The sequence below is a fragment of the Geotrypetes seraphini genome, chromosome 2 (assembly GCF_902459505.1).
Source record: "Geotrypetes seraphini chromosome 2, aGeoSer1.1, whole genome shotgun sequence".
NCBI classification, from domain to species: Eukaryota; Metazoa; Chordata; class Amphibia; order Gymnophiona; family Dermophiidae; genus Geotrypetes; species Geotrypetes seraphini.
The window spans coordinates 196,422,606-196,435,579 of NC_047085.1; the positions used below are offsets into that span (position 1 = coordinate 196,422,606).

The 12,974-nt window shown below is 43.6% G+C and overlaps 1 protein-coding gene across 2 annotated transcripts in view; it reads left to right on the forward strand.

Moving 5' to 3' along the window:
• Window positions 1–12,974, forward strand: part of MCUR1 (mitochondrial calcium uniporter regulator 1) — a 119,885-nt gene that overhangs the window by 52,526 nt on the left and 54,385 nt on the right. For both annotated transcript variants that reach the window (XM_033934624.1, XM_033934626.1), the window contains exon 5: window positions 4,124–4,165. In XM_033934624.1, coding sequence (XP_033790515.1) covers window positions 4,124–4,165 — 42 coding nt within the window. The remainder of the gene's footprint in view (window positions 1–4,123; window positions 4,166–12,974) is intronic.

Below are 12,974 nucleotides of genomic sequence, written 5' to 3' on the forward strand. Positions count from 1 at the left end.
CCGGATGGGAAGCGCAGCCGATCAGCAACATGGCGAGAAGGGTGAGCGCTGGCGGCGGGACAGCTATATAACGATGGCTTTTCCTCCACTGAACGGCACAAGGACAAGGCAGGAAGCGAAAAGCTCATGCCTGCCTTTTGCATTGCTCTGCTGCGCTGCTGCTCAGGATTCAGTTGGAGGGAAGGGCAGGAAGCTGAAAGCTCCTGCCCTACAGCGCTGGACCACCGGAGGAATTAAGGTAAGGGGTGGGTATTCGCTCCATAAGACGCACCCTTATTTCCACCCGCTTTTGGGGTGGAAAAAGTGTGTCTATGGAGCGAAAAATACAGTATTTAGTGTTTAATGTGGGTGCCCACACTTTTTGGGCTTGCAAGATACTTTTAAAATGACCAAGTCAAAATGATCTACCAACAATAAAATTTTTAAAAACACAAACACACTGTACGTCGAGAAAATGTTAATTATCATTTATATTTTAGGTTTTTTTCAAAGAAGTCAAGGCAGATGACTTTATGCAATGTCACCTCAGTAACAGCTATACAAAAATAGACAAATATACCCCCTCCCTTTCTACTAAATCGCAATAGCGTTTTTTAGTGCAGGGAGCTGCGCAGAATGCCTTGCACTGCTCTCAACGCTCATAGTCTCCTTGCGCTAAAAACTGCTATTGCGGTTTAGTAAAAGGGGGCCATAGTGCAAAATATAGACAGCAGATATAAATTCTCAAAACGAACACATTTTGAGCACTAAATTGAAAATAAAATCGTTTTTCCTACCCTTGTTGTCTGGTGATTTCATGAGTGTCTAGTTGCACTTTTGTCTTCTGACTGAGCATCCAATATTTCTTCCCTTCTTTTAACCTCCTGATGCTTCCTCTCCTTCAGACCTCATTCCCTCCCCCAACTTTTTCTTCCTCTCTCCCTGCCCCCTTTCTTTCTGTCTGTCTTTCTCTCTCCATGCCTCCTTTCTTTCTTTCTTTGTGTCTCCTTGTCCCCCCTTTCATTCTTTCTTTGTCTCCCTGCCCCCCTTTCTTTCTGTCTCCTTGCTGGACCCCTTCCTTTCTTTCTCCCTGCCCCCCACCCTAAGCCACTGCTTCCGCCATCGGGGAACAGGCCCCCAAGCCACTGCCGCCTAGTTCTGAGCTCTCCCTGCTTCCCGACGCAGTAAACAGGACAGCAGAAGCGCCAGGCCCACCAGCCTTCCCCCGACGTCAAATCTGATGGAGAGGAAGTTCCGGGACAGCCAGGCAGCGATTGGCTGGCCAGAACTTCCTCTCCAACATCAGAATTGACGGGGGGGTTGGGGAGGAAGGCTGGTGGGCCCAGTGCTTCTGCTGTCCTGTTTATGGTGTCAGGAAGCAGGGAGAACACGAAGGCAATGCGAGTCTATCATGGAACCTGGGATGGGCTCTTCGATTGACTCGCATTGCCTTTGCGATCTACTGGTCGATCGCGATCGACCTTTTGGGCACCCATGGTTTAATGGATAATATTTTCAACAATGCTTTGGCATAGCTATGGGGGCTTCCTTTGCACCCACTATAACTAATTTATTTATCTAAATTTGAGGATATGTAAAAATAAAACAAAATAAAGCAAATGAATTAAGGTGAAACCTTTTTTTATTGGACTAACTAGAGCATTTTTAGATAACCTCTCTTCTTCAGATATCTGATTTTGAGGAGAAGTGGATCCATCCTGCTGATGATTTGGAGCATGTGATGTGTTGGTGGCATCTTATAGCCAATATCTTTTTAATTTGGAATGCTTCTGTGAGTGTATTACACCAGTTTGTAGAATGATTGAATAATTGTCATCCCAGTATCAAGTTTGATACAAATTATAGTGTTTCACAAATCCATTTTTTGAATGTATTGGTCCAGTGTGATCAACAAGAATTGACAACTACCGTATATAAAAAGGACACAGATTGGAATACTATACTACACTACAAAAGCATGCAACCGTTTCATTTGAAATCCAGTATTTACTTAACACAATTTTTACATTATAGAAGAAGGTGTAGTTTGCAGGAGTATCAACAAAAAGCAGTCAGTTTATAACAAAGCTTTTCAAGCCCAAGATTATCCTAAAAATCTTGTTACTAAAGCCAAGGCAATATTAAGAGGTTACTGTGGCAGCGTGAGCAGCAGTGGATTTATAGGTTAAACACTGTACACCCAGTTGGCTTAAACATTGCTATTGAATAGCAAGCATTTTTTTGAAGATCAAGTGACCTATGGGCACAATAGATTGATGTCATGATAAAGGGCCTGTTTTAACAGTGGCATTTTCTGTCTTCTGCAGCCATATTGACAACAGCCGGAATGCAGCTTGAGTCTTATCCCCTGATGCAGCTCTAGCGAAACAGGGAGCTTTCCTGTCAGGATTGTTGAAGTTCAGGATTTTGCAAGTTTAGAGAGCAATTATTGGACATTAAAGATGAGTAATCATGGCTTGTTTGAAGAATGAACAGTGGTGTGTGGTTCCTTGAGAATGTGGGGGCTCTGTTTGCATATTACACACAATTATAGGTGAAGCATCAATGATACAACCGGTGTTACATTTTTTTGAAAATTTCAATTAAGAAGTATTTAAAGAAAAGAGGAAAAGTTTCTGATAAGATCTGTGGAATTTTTTATGACCTGTGATGAAATAAGTTCCTCAACATTACCCAAAGTAGGTTAGAGGTTTTGAGTGTTTTTCGTGAGGTCTTTTTCTCTACATTTTTATGAGCATGCCATGCTGTTGTGAAGGTTACAAGAAATTGAGTTAACTATTTAGTTGGTGGTGTGCACTCAATATCCTTGTACTTTCATAGTAGGTACATTGAGAGAGCCATGTTGCACTAATCCCAAGAGATGACCTGTGGGAGTCAGGGGTGGACCTTTGGCTGATGCTTTGTATGATTCTGATGTGCCTCTCATACACAGTGGCTTCTGCTTTGGTGGGGGAGGGGACTGCACCCCTTGGACTGTGATTGCAGCCACCAAGAAGGTTCTTGACCAGCTTCCCTTAGTGGACCTTCTCTTTGGGGAGGACTTGGAGAAGCTGGTCAAGACTGTGGAAGAAGTCCATCCTCTTCAGCTTTTTGCTCTGGGTGCCAGAAGGATTCCCAGAGGACCCCTATGGTTACAGGCCACTCAGGGTGTGATGGTTGGTTCCATTCAGACAAGTGTCAACCTAGCTTAGATCCAGGACCTGACAGGTTCTCTGAGCCGGAGTCCTTCATGGCCATAAAATATGCTTTGCTCTCCGACTTAGCAAGAAGTTCTATTCAGACTTTAGCAGAGCCATCATTAAGGGGGCCTTGTCTTTTCCTTCCTAGTGAATCTGTTGAGTACAGTCCAAATACTAAAGAAGTTGAAATTTATTAATTTCCTTTTAGTCGGGCTGTACAATCCTGAGATCCTCCTTTGGAAGACTGCAGTGGTACAAACTCATGTGGAGCTCTGTCTTTCTCCTCAAATGGAATAAAAAAAGGTTCAAATATGTTTCATAGCTATAGTGGTCGATGTGGCATGGGTGTACTTTATGGACCTTCTGCTATATTAGAAGAGGCATGCTGGAGTTTCCAGTCAGTACCAGCACTCCTTATACCAGTGATGTTGCTGGGAAAGATCTATTCCATTTATTGGCAGGAGAGGATAACACCTTTTTCAAGATGGTACAACACAACTAAAGGAAAGGAAATTATCAGGTATTACTACATTTTACCATATTTTTCTCTTGAGAATGACAGGATTGCAGAGCCCTTTTGGTTTTGCTTACTGTTACCTAATATCTCCTGACCTATTTTTTTTTCTCTATTCTTTCATTGTGATTATGCTCCTCTGCAGTAAAATGGCAGGTTAAAATGAAATGCAGTTAGCCTCTTTCCAGAATTCAGGAAAGAAAACAGTATTCTTGCTGTTAAGACAAATAGTGATAGTGATGATTCAACTTAGATGTGGAGCTATTTGAAATAAAATTATAAATGTTTCCCCATAATGCTTGAGCTGTCTTTAAGATCTTTTGCACTACCTGCCCCTATTGTCCTTCTGCACAGATGATTTTTCTCTCTGATTGTTTATGAACCTACCTCATTTGGACAAAATTCTAATCAAATTTTATTTCTTTTTAAGAAAATAAAAATAGAGCTCGAGCAACTGAAGAAACAGTTACATGTAAGTAACAATAAATGTGGCCTGCCTGGCTCAGTAATAATGCTAATCAGAGGATGACGTGGGTTAGATTTCAAATCCTGTTTCTGGCCTGGGTAGAAGGGAGGTCCTAGCTATTGTACAGTTAGCACTGTAATCAGTTTTAACTTCTATATGCGAGTTGAAAAGTTGTCTTTTGTTTTGTTTTTCGGGTATTTTCTTCTCAAATCGTGAGTCTTTTGTGCTGCAGAGGTTCCTAGTGTTCCTGCGACAGCTCTGACTGTGAGAAGACACAGACTCTTGGAGAAGAAGTCTGTTGCTAGCAGGCGTCTCTAAGAGTACCTACCTAGCCAGCCTGCTTTACCAATTAAGAAGGCTCAGGATCCGTGGAGTGTGACTCACCCCAGCTCTGTCTGGATCTTAAGTGCAGACAGTGTGAGCCCTAGGTCGGTCCAGAGGACTGAAGTGGGCTGGCTGTATTTCTCCCTTCCTCCGGTTAAACAAGTGGATCGATAGGGGATGGGGGTCTCAGCTCATCTTCTTAAGGCCCAGCTGGAATCTTTGCTTACCTGAGGCAGAAAGTCTTCTCTTCTTCATAGTTGCACTGGCAGCTTAAGCAGAAAAAGTAGTTCCCAGCATAGCAGGCACATGAGAGTACTGGCTATTACATAGTAACATAGCAAATGATGGCAGATAAAGACCCAAATAGTCCATCCAGTCTGCCCAACCGTACATGCTTTATAAATTAATGATATAATTCAAATTGTCCTTTTACTTAGATATTTCTGGGCCAGAAACCCAGAGCTCTGCCTAGTACTGAGCTTAGGTTCCATCTACTGGGGTCTCAGTTAAAGCTCACTCCAGCCCATCTAAACCATCCTAGCCATCGAAGCCCTCCTCAGCTCATCTTCAACTGAATAGTCATTTCTTGAACAATCCCCCTTTATTCTGGGACCAGTGGATTTATGCATCCTTTGCCGCCAGACACTGTAGGAAACCTCGATGATTGAAGTCTTAACTCCTCCCTCTGCTAGCATATCCTGAAGTATGCCCCTTGAACACCAGTCTTGCTTTCCTATAAGCCAGCCTGTAGGAGCTTATCTTTTCTGCTTGTTTTTCTTTTGCTAGCTTTCAGTATTTTTTTGGTATTTGCTTCACGTGTTTGCCTTCGTGCTGTGGAGGTTCCCTGTGGGGACATCCTTGCGGCAGGAGTTTGCAGACTGTTAGAGAACGTCTGCTTCGAGGGGGGTGTTCCCTGTGCTGCAGTAAGCCCCCTGGATAGCCTGCAGATCAGATCAGGGCTCTGGGATCGGGAGTTACCTTAGAAACATAGAAACATAGAAAAAGACCGCAGATAAGGGCCGCAGCCCATCTAGTCTGCCCACCCCAAAGACCCTTCCCTATTTAACTCTGTGCAGAGATCCCACGTGACGATCCCATTTCTTCTTAAAATCAGGCACGCTGCTTGCCTCGATCACCTGAAGTGGAAGTCTATTCCAGCGATCAACCACTCTTTCGGTGAAAAAGTATTTCCTGGTGTCGCCGTGTAACTTCCCCCCCCCCCCTGATTTTCCATGAATGTCCTCTTGTCGCCGTCGGACCTTTGAAAAAAAAAAAGAAATCCTCTTCTACCTCGATACGGCCCGTGAGGTACTTGAACGTCTCGATCATATCTCCCCTCTCTCTGCGTTCCTCGAGTGAGTATAGCCGCAATTTATCCAGCCGTTCCTCGTACGGGAGATCCCTGAGTCCCGAGACCATCCGGGTGGCCATTCGCTGGACTGACTCAAGCCTCAGCACATCCTTGCGGTAATGAGGCCTCCAGAATTGCACGCAATATTCCAGATGGGGCCTCACCATGGATCTATACAACGGCATAATGACTTCAGGCTTACGGCTGACGAAACTTCTACGTATACATCCTATGATCTGCCTAGCCTTAGATGAAGCCCGCTCCACTTGATTGGCAGCCTTCATGTCTTCACTGATGATCACCCCTAAGTCCCGTTCTGCAACAGTCCTTGCTAGGATCTCGCCATTTAGGGTGTAAGTCTCGCATGGATTTTGACTGCCGAGGTGCATGACTTTGCATTTCTTGGCATTGAAACTCAGTTGCCAGGTCCTTGACCATTGCTCCAATAGGAGTAGGTCGTGTTTCATATTGTTCGTTGTGCTCTTGCTTGTTATATTACATAGTTTGGCGTCATCGGCAAATAACGTTATTTTACCGCGAAGCCCCTCAGCCAAGTCCCTTATAAAGATATTGAAAAGGATCGGGCCTAAGACCAAGCCCTGTGGCACTCCGCTGATCACTGCCGTCGTTACAGAGGGGGTGCCGTTCACCACCACCCTCTGAAGCCTACCACTAAGCCAGTCCCCAACCCATTTTGTCAAAGTGTCACCTAATCCTATAGAACTCATTTTGCACAACAACCTACGGTGTGGGACACTATCAAATGCTTTGCTGAAGTCCAAGTATACAATGTCCAAGGACTCTCCAAAATCGAGCTTCCCCGTCACCCAGTCAAAGAAGCTGATCAAGTTGGATTGGCAGGATTTCCCCTTGGTAAATCCATGTTGACGGGGATCCCGTAGATTCTCTTCATCCAGGATCTTATCTAATTGGTGTTTGATTAGGGTTTCCATTAGTTTGCTCACTATAGATGTGAGACTCACTGGTCTGTAGTTCTCAGTCTCTGTCCTGCAACCTTTTTTGTGGAGTGGAACGACGTTAGCCATTTTCCAGTCCAACGGGACTCTACCTGTACTAAGGGAGAGATTGAAGAGTGCGGATAGTGGTTCCGCCAGGATGTCCCTTAACTCCCTGAGCACCCTGGGGTGTAGGTTGTCTGGCCCCATTGCTTTGTTAACCTTGAGTTTAGACAGCTCACAGTAGACACTGCTTGTTGTAAACTTGAAATTACTAAACGGGTCTCCTGAGTCATTCTTTTTCTGCAGCTGAGGGCCAGAACCCAGCGCCTCGCGGGTGAAGACTGAACAGAAGTATTCGTTTAACAATTCAGCTTTTTCTGAGTCTGCTTCTACATAGTTCCCGTCTGGTTTCCTAAGGCGTACTATCCCGCTTGTGCTGCAGTTTCTGTCGCTAATATACCTGAAGAAGGATTTATCGCCCTTCTTGATGTTCTTTGCTAAAGTTTCCTCCATTCGGAATTTGGCCTCTCTAACCGCTGTTTTGACAGCTCTTGCCCTAGCCAAATAGACTTCTCTAGAGTCCTGAGATCCTGTATGTTTGTAGGAGATGAACGCTTTTTTCTTATCTTTTATGAGGTCCGAGATCTCCGCGGAGAACCATTGTGGCTTATTGTTCCTGCGCCGTTTACTCACTGATTTTATATAGCGATTGGTTGCCTCCTGAATGATAGCTTTCAGAGTCGACCACAATTCCTCTACGTTATCTGTTCCTGCTCGGTTTTGTAGTGCTTGATTGATGAAATCCCCCATACCCTCAAAGTTGGCGTTCTTGAAGTTAAGGACCCTGGTTAATGTGTTAGTTTTGGCGAAACCCTTCCTGAGTTTGAACCATATCATGTTGTGGTCGCTGGAGGCCAACTTGTCGCCCACTGAGACCTCAGTGACACTTTCGCCATTGGTAAGCAATAGGTCCAGTATTGCCTGTTCCCTTGTTGGCTCCAATACCAGTTGCCTCAGTTTAGCTCCCTTCATAGAGTTCAATAGTCTCCTGCTGCTGCTGGATGCAGAGGAAAGTGTGTTCCAATCCACATCAGGCATATTGAAGTCTCCTAACAACACTGTATCCCCACGTAAGGTGATATTCTCTATGTCACCGATTAATTCTATATCTATGTCATCCTGTTGCCTTGGGGGTCTGTATACTATGCCAAGATACAGGCATTTGTCATTCCCCCTGGCCAAATTTACCCAAAGGGATTCCCCTGTGTACCTGATATCTGTGATTCTGGTGACTTTGATATCATCCTTAGTGTATATCGCTACACCTCCCCCCATTCTGCCCTCCCTGTCTTGGCGAAGAAGGTTGTATCCTGGTATCACCATGTCCCACCCGTGGGAGTCGGTAAGCCAGGTATCAGTTATCGCCACCACATCCAGGTCAGCGTTTCTCATTTCAGTCTCAAGTTCCAGGATCTTGTTGCCCAAACTATGGGCGTTGACATACATAGCCCTCCATGTAGTATGTTTGCTAAGCCTCCCTTGCCCCAGATTCATCCGCTAGTGGGTGTAGCGCAGGCTGAGCGGTTCTGTGGAGGTGCAATCGGGATCGGAGCCAGACTACATGCCTCCACCAGGTGGTTACGCAATGTATCCAAGGGTGGCAGAGATCACATGCATTGCCTGCATTTTTTCCCCATTCAGCACAATGGAACAGTGAGTAACAGACTGACAGCCTGTTTTAGTGATTTGGGGGGGTCTTAAAAATGGTTTTTTGGGTGGTTTCCTTGCATTCCCTACCCCTCCCCATCTCTAAAATCCCCAAATTGCCATTTTCTAGGGATTCCTGTTCCTTTCCCGGTCCATTTTATTGCAAAATCGGCACCCACAGTGGGCATCTTGGATTTTTTCCGATTTGAATAAAACTATATTTTTTATAGTTAAGAGCTTCGTTTTTGCTCCAAACTTTGCAGATGGCCTCCCCAGGTTGGGATGGGATGGATTCATGCCTTGTTTGTGGTGTTTGGCTGTTAGATGTGCAGCCATGTTCCACGTGCACTATGGCCTGTGAGGGGGGCGAAGTTTGCACGGATGTGGTGCCTTCCACCTCCAAGGAGACCCTCCTTGAGCCCTCTGCCCCAATTTCTGTGAAAATTGCATCTGGGAGCACTCGGAAGAGCGCTGGCAGTATATTGATGAAATGCAAGCATGGTTCCAAAGAAAAGCCTCATAAGGGCAGCTCTTGCCGCAGGAGATCTTTTCCTCCGGAATTTGTGAATATGCTCTATCTGGCATACTTAGTTAAGAAGTCCATGCCTGTGGTGTGGGCCGTCCATGGGGCCATCTGGGCCGTCCATGGGAACTACGCTTCCGCTGGACCCGAGTCTTTCACTTTGTTCCCCGACGGAGATCCCGAAGCGGAAAAGGGCGATGCCCACGATTGTGCCGCTTTTGCAGGGAGGTTCGGCGGCGTTCATAGATGTGGCAAATTTGGCGTAGCTCCGCAATCAAGATCCGTATGGGTCCCGGGACCTGGCTGACGAGGACCTCATTATGGAATCTCTGCAGAAATTAAAGCTGGAACCGGATCAGCCGGTCCAGGTGGAATGTTCTCTCATGAGTGATCAGAGGCCACTAACTTCCTCTTTTCCCGATAACCCCGATGTGGTTCATATCCTGTCAGAGATTTGGGATAACCAGAAGGGTCCCTTGAAATGCGCTCGGGCTATGGCGAGGCTTTATCCCATGGCGGTCAGTTTTACCAAGCTCTTTGCTTCTCCGAAGGTGGATTCAGCTGTGGCTCAGGTCACCAAGCGTACTTCCTTCTCTTCTGACGGAGGGGTGGTCCTGAAAGATTTTCAGGAAAGACATGTAGAGTTTATCCTTGAATGCCTTTTTGATTCAGCTGCGGCTGGTATCAAGGCGATGACAGCCTCGTCCTTCGTTGCTTGGGCATGCCACTCCCAATTACGCCATGACCCAGACACTGTGGTGCTGTGTGATTTGGATTTTCTCATCTCCAGGGTGGATTATATGGCTGATGCCTTATATCAATGTATATACATTCAAGGCACTAAACTTTTTGCACAAATCTCTTAAGGTAAATATACAATATACTCTTCACATCACAATACCTTAAGTAAATCACTCACAGACCTCGGCGATGCTGCTGTGTGCATTTTGTTTTCACACACTGACTACTTGCACCAGAATCGTCATCAGTCTCAAAAGGTTACAGATATACTTTTAAATTAATTTTAATTTAGTTTAAATAAATACTCATCTTAGTATCAATGCGGCTAGGTCTATGTTTCGCCAAAGCTGTTTCAAGGGAGTTCCCCCCTACAAGGCATAGATAAGCATTAGTAAATACTAAGCTTTATAATATTTAGTAAGCTTTATAAATATTTAGGAAGATCAATTTTTAGTCAATAAAATACCACACATCACCTTAGTCTGCCAGTTCCATATTTCTCGTGTCTCTGTATTAAATCAGGAAACATGGCCACAGCTTTTTTCTTTTTGTACGTAGTTTAAAAATATGTCATGATGTCATTACTCACATACCAAATACTAGGGCAGCCCTATCAAATGACATGCATTGGGCATTTTAAATCAATGTCATCCACTCAATCTCAGCGTTAAGCCCCTTTGGTTTGACTGAGTTTAGGAACAAAAATGGATATATACACTAAACTCAGTCAAACCAAAGGGACTTAACGCTTAGATCAAGTGGATGACATTGATTTAAAATGCCCAATGCATGTCATTTGATAGAGCTGCCCTAGTATTTGGTACGTAATACATGGAGACGATAAATATGGTGTTTGGTTCCAAAAATCACATATACTGTATACTGCAAATGATTCCTTTTTCATTTTATAAGAAATTGGAATGCCAATTAAATTCCTTTTAGTGAAAGGGCAAGCCTTCCAGGGTTGCACTTCAGAAGCTGAAGGTTCTTAAATATCATGGGGGCATGTATTTTCCAAACCTACAGAAGTACCATGCTTTATTTTTATTGAGACAAGGAATTTGGTGGATTTCTCCTGTGAGAAATGGACAATAGCCTAGTTGGATCCTATTGGAGACAGGCTCTGTCATCCCTTCCCATTTCATTACATGGTAAGAATGAAATCCTTGGCATTGCCATTATTACTGCCACCTCGTATGCTTTCCAATTATTACAACATAACCTGGATGATGATGATTGTTGGTCTCTATGGACACTATTGTGGGCATACAGACTTTGTCAAGATTGATATAGAATGGAAAGCTTTGCAACAGTGAAACATTTGGTCAGCTATATGCTGCTAGGATTTAAATCTTTTCAGAATTTGCAATGGGAGTACCAGCTGCCTGCTATGCAATATATTTTTATGGCTTCAGTTGAAGCATGCTCTCTCAAAAGATCTAATCCTGTTAGCAGACTTACCCGCCAACTGGATTATTGAAGATTTTTGAAAGCTGGATGCCAAGCCACATACAGGTTTTGCCTTTATAAATTACTCCAAGTATAGGATCATAGTTTGGAGCAATGCTGGGAGCATGAACTGGATATGCAAAAATGGCATAAGATTTTGGGAGGCCTCAGGTTTTTCTCTCAGCTACAGTGAGGCAGTCTAATTATTGGTTGCTTTACTGAGCTTATTAGACTCCATAAAAATTATCTAAACTCCAGGGAGTAACTGATAGCAAATGTTGGACATACAGGGTAATAATAACTTTATTTTTGTATACCGCAATACCACAAACAGTTCAGAGCGGTTTACAATGTAAGAGACTGTACATATACAGCGAAGATACAATGTAAGGGAATGTACTATGCAGTTGAGAGCAGTTTACAATGCAGGGGACTGTACATATACAGCAGAGATATTTATACAGTGAGAATACAGTGCGAGAGACTTATAGAGCAAGATACAATGCAAGAGACTGTATAATGCGGTTGAAGCGGTTTACTATGCAAAGATAGTTACTTATATTTCGAAGGTACAGAGTGGTGAATGACAAGAAAAATGCAGCCAGTATCAATTACGGTAGGGGTGCCGAGAGGGGAGGGGTAAGTAAGAAGGATGGAAGTATTGGATTGAGGGGGAGGAAAGGAGAGATCAGGGGGAGGAGAGGTGGTAGAGTTTGGTTATTTGGAGGGGAGGGGTTTGAGAAATTTATCATAGAGGTAATATTTGAGAGATTTCCTGAAGGATGAGTAAGATGGGGCAGATGAGATGAGGGTGGTCAGACAATCTGTCCATCTGCCAGCTTGGAATGAGTAGTAGTAGTAGTAGATATTTACGTACATATGATATAGGTTTGTTCCCTTTTGCAAACTTACTGGTTTGATGTGCAGGACAGAATTAAGCAACTGTTACATATCACACCCAACTGTCTTATAAGATTTTGATTTTCAAATCTGGGGGCCTGGAGAGCTTGTTGCCTGTGGGAGTGCCACTCTTTTTTATTTGCCATAGCTCTCAAATTGATTTAAGTAGTTGTAAGGACCCCATTTTGCTTTCTCATGTGCACTGTGGAACACTGCTTGTATTATAGATATGAGAAGGAAGATGAGGACAAGCCATTGGGTAAGGCTAAGTATTCTAAGTGGGAATTGTTGGATAATTAAAAGTCTGGCATGTAATTGTTTGATAGTTTAGTACCATATTCTTGTATCTTTTTTGCTTGATTTTTTTTATTTGCTGAAAAAATTTAATAACATTTGATCACAAGGTGGAAATACAATGGAAGAGAGTTCTATGTGCTGGGGCAAAAGAACAGAAAACAAACATGGGTAGAATCTAGTCTTACTCATGAGAGAAGTAGAATTCAGGTTTTATTTTAATGTCAAGACAGTAGGGGACAAGTTAATTGGTCATATGATATTGAGGTTGACCTAAATGAAAAGTTTGTTGTACTTGATAGAAAATATACATGAGAGCCAGTGTGCTTCCTTCAAAAGAGGTGCAACTGTATCACGTCTGCTGGCACCAGTAATGATCTTAATGGCCAGGTTTTAGAGAGATTGAAGTCTTAATTATATAGTTTGGGAGGCTGTTAAATAAAGGTAGCTTAGTCAAATCTGCTTAGCACTACTGCACGTACAAGTTTGTATATTGAAGGTTTATCCACATAAGGCCTAAAGTATAAAGCTTCGAAACAGCTAAGAATCACCATTGCAATATATGAT